Source organism: Manis pentadactyla, chromosome 3, assembly GCF_030020395.1.
Source record: "Manis pentadactyla isolate mManPen7 chromosome 3, mManPen7.hap1, whole genome shotgun sequence".
NCBI classification, from domain to species: Eukaryota; Metazoa; Chordata; class Mammalia; order Pholidota; family Manidae; genus Manis; species Manis pentadactyla.
This window is the reverse complement of record NC_080021.1, coordinates 2,573,853-2,587,253: the sequence shown is the minus strand read 5'-3', so window position 1 is coordinate 2,587,253 and position 13,401 is coordinate 2,573,853. Positions and strand designations below refer to the sequence as shown.

At 48.4% G+C, this 13,401-nt stretch overlaps 1 protein-coding gene across 9 annotated transcripts in view; it reads left to right on the top strand.

Moving 5' to 3' along the window:
* TRAPPC9 (trafficking protein particle complex subunit 9) overlaps window positions 1-13,401 on the top strand; it is a 615,203-nt gene that overhangs the window by 17,676 nt on the left and 584,126 nt on the right. For all 9 annotated transcript variants that reach the window (XM_057497647.1, XM_057497644.1, XM_057497645.1 and 6 more), the window contains 2 exons: window positions 7,527-7,672; window positions 10,304-10,432. In XM_057497647.1, coding sequence (XP_057353630.1) covers window positions 7,527-7,672; window positions 10,304-10,432 — 275 coding nt within the window. The remainder of the gene's footprint in view (window positions 1-7,526; window positions 7,673-10,303; window positions 10,433-13,401) is intronic.

Genomic DNA, 13,401 nt, shown 5'->3' with positions numbered 1-13,401 from the left:
AGCAGCCCAGGTCCGCCTGCCTGTGGTTGCCACGTGGGGTCTGGAGGGATGATCCTCTCCTCACCAACCATGTTTATGTGGCCCAAGGAAAGGGCAAGGTGTGTGTGGCACCACAGCCCCCTTGGCCCTCACAGTGGCCCTTTGATCTACACGCCCGTGCTCCCCTTTGCTCCGTGGCACCCGGGCCCCTGCCCAGTGGTGGAGCAGGGGTGTGCACCAGGCCCCCTCCTCTGCCTCCGTGCACTCTGCTCCCTGCTCAGCAGCCTGCAGCCTCACTGGGGCCTGGCCCCGCTCACCCACAGACCGGTGGGAGAGCGGCCAAGCCACAAAGGCAGCCTGGGCTGGGCACCTGGCTCTGGCCCCTCAGCTGGAGCCTGCTCCCTTGCCACATGAGGCACTGGTGACGTTTTTCAGTCATTGCCTTCTTGGATTTGAGGCTGCAGACCCACCAGAGAATGCCAGCTTGTTTTTGCCTTTTGAAACCTGCTCACAATTTGGCAGAGTAACGAGACTGGTTTGGGTCACTGTACCTGGCATGGTGGCTAATAATACTACCACGCATTTATTGAGAGCCTCCATGTGCCAGGCACGGCTCTAGGCCCTGTGAAATGCAGCAGTGAATTTAACTGCCCTCCTGGTGGGTCCATGCTTCTGTGACCCTACTACAAACACTCAGCCATCTTTTGAACTTAAGGGAGATACTGATGCCACGACTTCAAGTCACATGCATTCTCCTCTAATCATGGTCAGTCTGTTGGCCTCACGACTTCATAGCCTCTGAATTTTAAAAACAGTCATTTGGTGCAGGAATGGAGCCGAACTCTCACCTGTAACTCCTGGTAGGAGTGACGCAAAGTGTCCAACCGGAAAGGAGTTTGTATTTTGCAGCTCGAACCGAAGCAAGTAGATGTAGGTCGGTTTTGCTTTGACCCCCTGCCCACACCGATAGGCCCCGTGGCAGATCAGGCTGAGTCCGGCCCAGAGGCCCGGGGCTGTGCCCAGTCGGGGCGGGTGTGTGTCACCCCCACGGCCACCTGGGCCCCTAGCCTCACGAGAGCCCACAGTCAGCTCCTGTGTGCGTAGTGGTGTAGCTGTCAAAGTTGTTTTTCTTGTGTGTTTCTAATTTTTGCTTGTTCCTTTCTTTTCTTTTCCTTTTTTTTCTCTCATACCGCCCCGTGAGTGTGTTGTTGGGTCTGAAAAGGTAGGCTGTGCACATGGTGCGTTGGACGTAGCAAGATCTCCCTGTGTGCTGCCTTCTCTGCCTTCATTGCTGTAAAAAACAGACATTGCTGGCTAGAGCCTCTTTTATTATTATATAATATTGTTCTATAATATTATATAAAATAATCCTCTTTTACTATCATCTTTTTTTTTTCTAATTTTTAAAATTTTAGCACATAACGCATTGGTGTTTGATATCTGTTAAAAAACCTGCTTTGGTATTTCTGTTTGGTCTCACTTGGTATTTGGTGACAACCTATTAATTATTTTGGCCTGAGGAAGCGAGATGCTAGTTGGTTTAGGTGGCTGCAGACGGCTTTTCCTTGGGTTTTTTTAACTTGGAAATCCTAAGGCCGCACGCAGCACCTTGCTTGGTTCTGGCTTTTAAATGAATGTCCGAGGCACGTGATTCTGGCTGTGGCTGCGTGCTGTGCATGATGGCGCCTAGCGGCCAGCAGTCCAGGTAGAGGTGTGCCCCGCAGGGCGCGCTGGCCGCCGAGGGGAGCTGGTGGAGGCAGCCGCCACCCGGGTTTCCTTTGCGCTCACCTCGCACGTGCTGCTTACCGTACACGCCTGAGTGACTTTCCTCCGTGATGGCGTGCAGGCTATTCTAAAACCCACACCAGTCCTCTGTCCCCTAAAGGAGGGTAACTTTTCGAAGGATCAGGAAAATATGGCTTTCTCGTAGTTAGCTTGTTCATTTGGATCTTGGGGACACGAGAACCTCTGTAACTGACCGTAGTCTCCGCTCTGGTTTAGCCAGCATTCGGAGCCAGATGTGCGGCTGATCTTAGCAGTTGTACAGGCCCTAACCTGCCCTGGCCTTTACTTTCAACCCCATGTTGACAAGAAATAGCTGTTTCTGTATTTGTTGAGGTCAAGGCCTGTCACCTTACGGCCCATTGTTAATTGGCAGTAAGGAGATTCCAACATGAGGCCAGCCTGGAAGGCTGACCTAGGACCTTCTGCTCTTCACCCAGTGCATCTCTCACGGCAAAGCCGTTGCCACCACCACCAGGCCTTGCTGCTGCTTTAATGCTCTGGCCGATGTGAACACTTTCAGCCTTCATTTACTTTGTCTCAGTCGAGACAGGCTGGACTCTTTGAAAGATTCCGTCACATTCAGGGGCGGGGGAACAAAACAGAAGGAAGTGTAGCAGAAACGAGGAGCTGAAGCTGTCCAGCTTCGGAAAGGCAGGGATCTTGTGATGGCTGGGCCTGTCCCGGATGGCCCGGCCTTCCCTGTTGCACCCTAGATCCCAGGGAATCAGGGTGAGAATAGACTTGGCTGGGCTCCTCTCTTCTCTCCTGTTCACCTCTGGCAGGTATGTCCACTGACAGGAGCTCTTCCACACCTCAGACCCTTTGAAGCTCAGATCTTGGGAGGACCCTGTGTCCCTTTTCCCGTCTGTCCCCTTGGCCTCCCGTGTGAGACCCAGGTGGCTTCCCTAAGTGATGGGTGCCAGGAGAGAGCACCCTCTTCAGTGAGCGCCCTTCACGCACTTGCTGTGAGCTTGCTGTGTCCTGTGTGAGGTCCTGCAGAATGAGGTTCAGATGTACTTAAAGAGTGAAGTGACAGGCATGCCCCTGAGCACAGTGTGGGCCCCGGGGTGAGGAAAAGGGGTATTGCTGCGATGCCCAGGCCTGTGGCTTGGACAGCTGGGCTTGTGGTGGGCTGCTCACTAGTGTAGGGGACAGATGTGCTGCTGGGGGCCAAATTCCAGAGTGAATGCCGGATATGGTTTTTAGATGTTTTGCTCCGAGTTTGGGTTTATGAGCCTTAGCTCAGGGCCAGGAGCTGGATCAAAGGCACACCTGGGGGACTGTCAGTGCTGGGCTTGTGTGCGAGGCCACGGCTGTGGATGGGCTCCTGTGGATGGTGTGGCTGGGGGGGAAGGAGGGTCGGGCTGTGGCTAGTGGGTAGGAGGACAGCCCAGACTGGAGGCTTTGTTGGTCTACAGCTTTGGGGTTTTAGGAGCAGCTGCCATTTATCTGAAAGGTTCTGGGGTTAAGGCAGCTACTGACGAATCTAAAGGGAGGGTGTGGCCAGATATGCATCTCAGGAAGATGGCTCTGGCTCTAAGAGTAGCGTGGGAGTGAGGAGAAGAGAGGCCTGGGAGGGGTGGGAGTCCGGGCGGTTGGGCTATTTCCTCTGGAGCAGAAGGCAAATTGGAGAGGGGGTATGGGGAGGGAGGTGGTGGGAATTGGGAGGAGACGCTGTCGTGTAAGATTGTTGCCTAGTTCTAGAACAGTCTTTCTCCCAAAAATAAGGTTAAAAAAGCCCAAACCTCTTAAGAGCTCAGGTAATTAACTATGGAGGAAGCAGTTCTGTTTTGACATTTCTAAGTGTAGGGCACTTCAGGGGTGTGTACAAAGGTGAGGGAGTCTATCACAGAGGCTTAATCCTTACTAGGGGGAATAGTGCAAGTTTACAAGGGGGAAGGGTGGAGGGAAGCTAGCATGACTGTATGTCAGGTGCCACTGAGCCGTCCTACCTGCATCAGTGCCATCGAGGTGGGCAGTGGCAGGCGATTTTGCAGAGCAGGGAGCACACTCAGAGAGACTAAGCCGTCGGTCCAGCATCCCGCAGCTGGTAAATGCTGCAGCAGGACTCAAGCCTGGGCTTATCAGACTACGGTGCGTTCTGTCTGCTAATTCTGTTCCTTCCCTTTTGTACCTGGAACAGTAAAGTACATCAGTGTTTGAGCCTTTCGGAAAAACATCTCTTATTTAGAAGTGCAGCGGATCTAGTTCATGAAGGTCAGGCTTCTTTGATGGTCAGGAAGCATCAAAGTGCTTTACAGCACAGAGAGGTAGGTCTTCATTTCACTTGTACGATGATGGCCTGGTTGCAAATACGCACAGATGCAAAATAAGACTCAGAGATTCCTGCACTTGTTTGAAAACTGCTCAGTTCTTCCTTCCAGCAGAACATGACCATACTGCAGGGCAGACCTGAGTGTTTCCTTTACAGAGTGATGGCTTAATCTCTACTTTTTAAGTCTAAAAATGTTCAGATGGAGAAAATCAACATTAACAGCTTATTTTCAGTTCTTTATTACACAAGATGTAGTATATCAGTTCAGGATCCATATGGCATCTGGAATTGCATGTAAAACATTGCATTTCTTACTTTCTGTCTAGAGCTGTCTTGTAACTTAAGGTTGTCTACTTTGGGACTTCAGTGCCACCACTGGGCACCTTCCAGGGCATTAGTTTGATTGCACCCTTTCTCCCCATCTCCATACCTTTGCTAACTAGAAGTCGAATTCTTTTAATTCTGTGACCTATTTCTTAACTGCTGTTCAAAGTTTGGCATAGTTGCTCATTACCTTGAGATGCTGTGGTCTTGGGCATGTAGCCCTTCAAGAGTTAAGTACTTTATGTGAATCAGTGATATATTTTTGATTGTATGGTATTTAGGAAACTTCCCCCAAAGAATTAGGATTCATTCTGTTTTTATATAATTAAAAATATCTTTTATTGTTTCGTTAAATCATATGACCTTAGCATAAAACCTATGAGTGTATTTTGATGACTCCTTTTTGTAAAAATCCTGTTTTCAAAGCAAATTGTTTCTGGTCACTTTTTATTGCGTATTTGTCATGCATTTTTATTATGATTATTATGACTGTGTTTTTATTATGATCGCACTTCTTGAGCATTTTCTGGGCTACATTTTGCTATAGCAGATGTGTATCTCTGTTAAGTTCATGTGAAGGTGTAGTAATCTGCCATTTTTGAAGAGTCAAGGCAGGATGCTTTAAAACAAATTGTAGTCTAACAGGTTGGGAGTAAAGTCTGTTTTAAAAAAAGGCTAATTCAAAATCTACTGAGTCAGCATAATGGTAATATTTGTAAATCTAGCCTCACATTAAAAGGTGACAGGTGACTGGAGGAGGAAAGTGTGCATTTGGGTGCCAAGTTCCTTTCCTGGTTAGGACAGGAGGGAACTGGGGAAGCGAGGCAAGCACTGCCCACGTCTGGGAGCGATGCCCGGGGCTGCATTTCTGTGCGCTGGATGCAATGGGCTGTTTCTCCCGCGCACAGAGCGTGCTTCCTCAAGTACTCAGCGCTAGTGCTCCGTGTCAGGTGAGATAAAGGACCCTGTGCAGTGCATGGTGTGGAGGCCAGAGGAGATGCTCTCAGTTCTCCTAACATGTCTGGGTGGCAGGAGACACATCTGTGAGAAGCCTTGAATTCGGGACTTGGGCTGTGGTTTTGCTTTTTGTTCTTCCCTTCCCTCTTTTTATCTCTTTCTCCTTTTCCTGAATGCCCTCAGAGAGTCATGGTCTTAATGGGTGGGATGGGCAAACACCCGGTTAGTTAAATAGACTGCAGTTGTGTGGAGGGCAGCTCTGCCAAGAGCCGGAGGACGTGGTCCGAGGAGCTTCCCCAGAGGGGAGGACGCTGAGTCGGGTTCCGAAGACAGACCGGGAGTCAGGCAGGGGAGGCCAGGAGGGCTCTCGGGCGGCAGGAGCAGCCTGGCCAGAGGCCTGGAGGCACGCGGGTGTCCGCGGCCCACGCTGTGGGGTTCAGGGACGAGGGCGCCCCCGCTGGGGAGGACGCTGGAGAGGACCTGGGCCTGCAGGGCTCTGGAGGGGCTTGGTTTTTCTTAAACTGACAACAAAAGGAGGCAGTGGCGGGAGTCCCAGGGAGCGGCGTGTAGGAGGGTGTTCCTGGTTTGCCTCTGTTGACCTTCTGCCAAAAGTAGGGGTTGGGATGGGCAGGAGAAGCCCCGCCTGCCCCTTTAAAGCCCATCCATTTGTTTATTCATTCATAACAAACTTGGTTTTGAGTGTCCGGGGGAGAGGGGTGTATCCACAGTAGTAAGCAAAATGTCCTTTTTGGAGCTGACAGATGTCAGAAGTTGATGCAGTGCAGAATGGCCTAGGAACACCCACAGGACAGGGGTTGAGGAGAGAAGGCCTCCACCACACAGTCAGGATGAGCCCTGAGGAGAGGGGCAAGGAGGGAGCAGAAAGGTCAGGAGGAGTCTGAGGCCAAGGGGCGGGCGTGGTGCTGCAGAAAGGCGGCAGGTGCCGGGGCAGTGGGAGGAGGGGCGGCGGGAGCAGAGGGAGGGGCTGGCACTGGTCTGGGGACCCTCCGAAGGGTTTGAAGTGGCGGAGTGACATAGTTAGATTTGTGCCTTGCAGAGGCCACTGGCTGTGTGTGTGGGGGGGTCAGGGATGTAGAGGAGGGGCGGTGCAGAGTGGGGAGGTCTCTAGAAAGCTGTCGAGGTGACTGGTGGGAGAAAGGTGTGTGGTGGGGGCTGGTGGCGACAGTATAGATTCTGCATTTTCTTGTGGGGAGGGCTTGTTGGTGGGGGCCATCCTGACGGGCCTTTTGGGTGGGAAGAAGACAGATGCAGACTGGCATTCCCTCTTCGCTGCCCTCTGCCTTAGCTGACGATCTTTAGTCAACCAATACTTGGAACAGAAAAGCTAGAGTCCAGGGCAGCCAGAGGGTTGGTGAGCTTGTTAGAGTTGGCTCTGGGACGATGCACCTTTTTACTGAGATCTGTTAGTAACATTCCTTTAGCTACAAACTTCACATCTGTTTTCTCATAGGGACTTTTATTCCTGGTAAGATTGCTCTCCTGGTAAGAGAAAATTTAGTACAGCTGCTGTTTTCTTTGAAAATATCCTATCTTTTAATAAATTTAATATTCAAAAGAATAGGAATATTTAAAAATGGTAAAGGAAGATTTTGGTATGGTTTCTTTGATTTCTGGGCTAACATAGAGTTAGAAGCTGAGGCATTATTTAATAACACATCTTTGCCAATATTTAAAGAACTGTCAGTGAGTGCCCCGGGCCCCACCCCTGAAAGCGTTATTAAAGCTTGCTCTGAAACAGTGAGGATAAAGGTTTTGCTTGCAAAAGCCAAATGGTTGTCTTATAATATGGGACATAGGTCTCTTTATAAAATAATAATAGGTATGGAGTAAAGAAAGTGGAAGATAATTGATTTTTTTTAAAAGGCGAAATTCAAGCTTTCTTGTGCTAATGTTGCAATTGGAAAACTTGGAAAGAAAACTCCTACTCTAATGCCATCTAAGTGAAATACACTGTAGAAGTCATATATACCTATTACCTTTAAAAAGTAACTTGGCAACAGCTTTTGAAGTGAGGACCATTCCAGCTCACATACCGGCAATGACTGCTGTTCAGTTACAGAGCCTAATGTTGCCTTCTTAGCATTTAATATTTTTAGTGAGAGAGCCGAATAGTGCTTAGTCTGTGTGCTCTTGGGGCGGAGGTCACGTACTGGTGGTGATACATTGCCGACGTTTTGTCTTGCAGGCATTACAAGAAGCGGTGCCAGGGGCGCATGCGGAAACACGTGGGGGATCTATGCCTGCAGGCCGGGGCGCTGCAGGACTCCCTGGTCCATTACCACATGTCCGTGGAGCTTCTCCGCTCAGTGAATGACTTTCTGTGGCTTGGAGGTGAGATGGTCTGATGAAGATGGTCAGATATGTACTTATAGCAGCTGATGTTTGAAATAAGAGAAAACAGGAAAAATGGCCCTAAAAATAAAGGACAAGGGGGGAGAAGCAGCCAGCAGTCAGCTGTGCTGGTTGCTGAGGGGAGGCATCTGGGCTTCCCCACCTGGGCCTGTCCCCAAGCCCTGCTGAAGTTTGCCCGCACTTCCCTCCGTGACAGCGCCCGCCTCTCCTTGTCCCATGCCTCCTGCTCAGCATGCCGGGCCCCCTGTTTGCCTCTCACACTCATTCTGTCAGACCCTCAGTCTCACATCAGGTGCTGGATATACAAGCTGTGGTACATCCATACAGTGGGGTATTATTAAAGCACAAAAGCGAATGAGACACTGACACCACCACATGGATGAACCTCGATACCATCGTGTTATGTAAAAGGAGCCAAACACAGGAGGCTGTGCATTGTGTGACCCCAGGGATCTGAAATGTCCAGAATGGGCACATCTGCAGAGGCAGAGAGCAGACTGGCCGCTGGGGGCTGGGCGGAGGCGGATGGGGAGACTGCTAATGGGTGTGGGTTTCTTTTGGGGTGATGGGAATGTTCTGGAATTAGTGGTGATGGTTGCACAACTGTGAATATACCAAAAACCTCTGGATTGTACACTTTTAAGTGGGTTTTATGTATGTGAGTTAATCTCAAGTTAAAAAATGTGTGAAAAGGGGATAAAGAGGCACAAAATCTCAATCATAATATAAGTTAGTCATGGAGATGAAAGTACAGTGTGGAGAATATAGTCAGTAATTCTGTAATATCTTTCTGTGTCGACAGATAGTAGCTGCACTAGTTGGGGTGAGCATTTAATAATGTAGATAACTGTCAAATCACTATGTTGTAAAAAAAAAAAAAAGAGAGAAAAAACTACCTCAAAGGACAACCTGTTCTGACCCCTCCGTGCAGTAGGCGCCTGGAGCGTCTTGTACAGAACCCTGTCTGTCATGGAGGGGAGCCTCTGGGGTGGAGCTGTGTGTCTACGCGTTCCTCCTTCAGGGACTGGCCCCCAGGGCTGGTGGTGGGAGGCCCAGCGTGCGTGTGTCTGTCATCCGGCGTACTGTAGGTGTTCCGTAAGTGCTTGTTGAGTAGGTGCTGTGTGAGTGAGGACTAAAGCAGGGTCCTTCCCTGGGAGGAGCAGGTAGTTTAGCTGGGGGGGTGGTCTCTCTGTCAGCCACTCAGGATAAATACAAGTGAGAATGCAGTAGCAAGGTAAGTTCTTTACTAAAGGTTTAACAGTGTGCCGTAGGACAAATTAAATGTAAGAAATTCTTAAGATGGACTTCAATCCATAATTTAGCTTTGAAGGAGTGTAGAGAAATTAAAAGTGGGAAAGGGAAGGAAGAGGCCCAGGACGAGACGGAGAAGGGCAGGAGCAAGAAGCAGGAGGAAGACAGACGTGCTTCTGTCGGTTTCCTTGAGGGCGAGTCATGCCACCCACTGTCGAGTGGTGGTCCCCGTCCGGGCCTGAGCTGTGACCGAGGGCTTGTGCCGCAGACCCTTGATCAGGAGCGGTTTGTGCACATACCGTACCCGCAGAGCAACAGCCCGGGCTGCTGGGACTCCTGCAGGAGGCGTGGAGACGGCTGTGCTGTGTGCCATCTGCTTCTGTCTCTCAGTCTCTCCCAAACATACACCGCAGTTTCCCAGAGGCTGAGTAACGTCGTAACAGATTGAATGCAGAGGCAGATAAGAGACTCTGGCTTACTCGTATTAAGCCAGACATGAAAGAAATTTGTAAAAATGTAAAACAGTGTTATTCTTACTGCATGTTATTTTTGTTTTGGAAAATAGCTATTGTTCATTAAAATGTAACATGTAATGGGCTTCTTATTTTAAAGGAATGAACACACACATATTTAAATTCTTTTCTAGTTTTATTTTCAAAGACAGTAAATATCTGTCGATGAAACCAGCACAAAAAAGAAGCCCTTTGTGATCCTCAGTAATTTTTCACAGTTGTCAAGAGGTTCTAAGACCAAAAAGTTTGAGAACTGCTGAACTAGTGAGTACAGATGAACACTGTAGTCCAACTTGGAAGGCCTGTGGCATGGCTTGAGATACTTAGGACAGAAGTGCTGGCGATAGAAGGACCAGATGCCCTCCGAGTCAATGTGGCCGCCCCCGGGAAGGACAGGCTTACAGGTGTTTGCTCCAGCGGAAGCAGAGGCACTAGAGTGTGTGATGTGAGAAGGCCCTCTGGGCCTGCCTTGGTGGTAGTACGTTTAATATCGATGATTCTCTGTAGCATCAGAATCTGGCCCCAAGCCTGCCACCCAGTACATACCAGGCTGTCGGTTAAATGTGTGAGGAGCCTGGCCCGTTTTGCATGTGTCCTCGGCCTCTCTGTAAAGCCTTGAGTGTGGCGAGGCGTTCTGTGCTGCCTCTCTCCACACGGGCGCGTGAAAGGTGATAGGTGGCACGGTCCTGCTTCTAACAAAACAGTGATCTGTAAGTATGATCTTTGTTTTGGGGACAAGCTGACATTTCCACATAATCCAACTTGTTCAAGTCATTCTTAGCCTCTGCAGTCTGAACTGATGATGGACCACCACCTGTAACAACTGTGCTTCTCTTTTTGATGTCAGCTGCCCTTGAAGGCTTATGCTCAGCTTCTGTCGTCTGTCACTATCCTGGTGGAACTGGGGGTAAGACAGGAGCTCGAAGGTTCCAGGGCAGCTCACTTCCTGCCGAAGCATCCAACAGACATCGGCCAGGTAAGCTCTGCCCTTTCCTCCGGCCTGGACTCCTTCACAGTCTTCAAGAAAGCAGGAGTAATTTATTACATTCCCCTCTGAGTTCTGCTTAAGTGAAGTATAAAGTCTGTAGAGGCACAAGTCTGCATGTGCCATTTTCTTCTGATTGTACTGAGTATCTGTTGATCATCTTGACTCTAACTGAATAATATGAATGGATTACAACGATTGGTTGATTTCTGGAACACTAACATAAAAGTTCATGGTAGACTGACCTTGAAATTCTGGGCCTTTTTCATAATTTTGTATTTGCTGAAGCTGGTTCCAGGTGTCAATTTTAACTGCTAACTCAGGGCCTGGGGTTGTTTCTTATTTTCCTGGTTGACGAAGTTCTCTTAATGAGTTAAGTTTGATTGGCTTATGTTTTTTTTAGCACCAGTGAACAGTAAAAATCTTTGGAGGAGTCAGACCCATAACAGCTCATTGGATGAACCTGACCCTTTCACTGCCAGTGAATGAACTTTCAGTGGTTCAGGATATAGTTGTCATCATGCTTAGGTCACGAAAACATAACAAAGAACGTGGAGATAAAGGCTATTTCCAACACTGCTAGGCTTTGATCTAGGAGATTTTAGACATTTTTTCCCCCAAAAGAGAAAGCCCCTGGATGGGGAAGTGCCTTGAATTTCTTTTCCCTGAATTGCACGCCCCCCGTCATTAGCTCAATGCAGAGACTGCCTTCAGGACCCTCCGCTGTGGCTGCAGCCCGCATCTGGGCGCACCCTTTGTGGAACCGCTCAGGTAAACCTGTAGATTCCCGGAGCCGTTTTCTTCTTCAGCAGCGCGTTCTTAATGATTTCAGTGGTTTCTTAGTTATCCGAAAGGGGAGTAAAGCAGAGTAAAGGACTGAGATGTGGACAGCCTGCAGTTCAGAGTATCTCTGCTCCTCCCTTGCCTGTGCCAGGTCCTGGCTTGGGAAGCCTGTGGCCTGCCCCGCCTGCTTATTCCTCCTTGTTAGGGCTGTTGCTGCGCACGACGACAGAGTTCAAGCCCTGGGATCTTCTCTAGGCCACTACCAAGTGCTGAAATCTCCAACACACTCAGAAAGCTGAGAGCGTGTTTAACTTTCTCTTTAGAAGGAAGCCTCCTGTGCTCTGGGTAGGAGGGCCTTCGCTGGAGCTTGGCTCTGTTTTGTCCTGCTTGTGATTTGAAGAGTTTTGATGCCTTGAGAATGCTCTACCCCTGAGAGGAGTGAGACTCTTGAGAAGTTTAAGTCATGTTTCATTTTTTTTCCCTTGCCAAATATGGGCAAAAGTAGTTTTAAAGTTTTTTGAAAAACTGCCCTGTCTGCAATAGAGAAATGTCTTTATTTAGCTTTGCATAATGTAAGACACTTGGGGCCTTTTTACTGTTGAAGACGGTCTGTGGGGAAAATTATCCAGAGAAGCCAGAGGGGAGCCGGAAGAGCGCTGACCTCTGACTTCCGTGCCTCCCAGGCCGTCGCGGTCCAGGTCCGCCCCGGGCTGGCTCTCATGAGCACACAGGCTGACTCATCTTGGGTATTCATTTAAAGATCGGGCACTTTGCAGTGGCAACCTCGTCTTCCATCAGGAATTTATGGCATCAGCTACTTGAGGTGAAGGCCAGACAAACTGATGATTCAACCTCCTCCTTTGAATTTACCTTAGGCTCCCTTTTCAACAGCAAAGAAGCAGAAATGCAGATGTCACCTGATATCAGTATGACCTGGAGTAAGTTTAATCTCCCTGTGCCTCAGTTTCCTTCCTGTAAATCGGGGAAGACACTTGCCTCAGAGGGTCTTGCAAAGGTTGAATGAGATACATGTAGAAAGGGCCCCCCCAGTGCTTGGAAGGTGTTAGCAGCCATCATGCTCAGTATTACTGTTCTTGGTTATCAAACAGTTTAAGACTTGGTCATATGAATTCATGAATAATGTGAAAACATTCTAGACATCTCCAATCCAATTGCCTAGTTTTCAAGTAGATTTCCTCTGAGAAAAAGGAATTTTTTTCCCTCTTAAAACTGAGTTATCATAGTTTCAGAAACATTCTGTAGTCTTTACCTCTTTTTGCTTTAATTCTCCTTTTAATGTTTAAAAAACTTTCTTAGTATTCAAAGGTTAGAGGCCACTAATTCCTCTTATCTGGAAATTTGCATATGGACCTGTAAGTCTATAATTAGTGGACAAACCTTGGTTTATTAAAAAATCACTAGGACTTTCTGTAATCCACCCAAAATGAACTATTTCTCCTGTAAGGTTATTTCTACTTTTTGTCTATCTTAATTTATTAATAGTAATTATCATCATACCATAGTGATCAAAGTAGCTATGAATTATCCAGCACCTCCCTGCAGGCGTTTGAGGGGAGGGGCCAGAATCCCCTCTGTGAGCAGAGGGACAGAGGTCCAGGGAGACCAAGTCACTCCCTCCAAATCATGCGGCTGGAGAGTGGCACGCTTGGGACTTGAACCCGGGTTGGTTTGACTGCACATCATGTATTCTTAATTGCTCCACTAATCAGCCTCCCATGGACTGGTTTCCTGAACTTCTGTGAGTTTGGAAGTGACACATTTTAGTCATCTCAGCCTAATGAGGCCTTAAAAGAAGAGGTGGCAGTGAGGATGTAAGACGGAATGGCAGAGGAAAATTGTACATTTTCACCAATGGTTTGTTCTTGGCCAACCACCTAACAAGTTAACGTTTTTTAACTCTGTAAACACTAAAAGCACCATCAAAAATGATTACAGTGCAAAAGAGAAATGGGTTTCACAAATCCAGCCATTGCTAGTGGCTTATTGCTTGTCGTTCTCTAGTGATGCTTGTTGGGAGGAAAGGTTATAAAGGCTGACTTGGAGTTCTGTAGTCTTCAGTATGGAAGACAAGATTAATTTAGGGAATGTTGAGAGGAAGTAAAAATCTGTGGTCTTCTTTCCTGATGATGGATAGGTAAGTTTTGTGGGATTGGTAT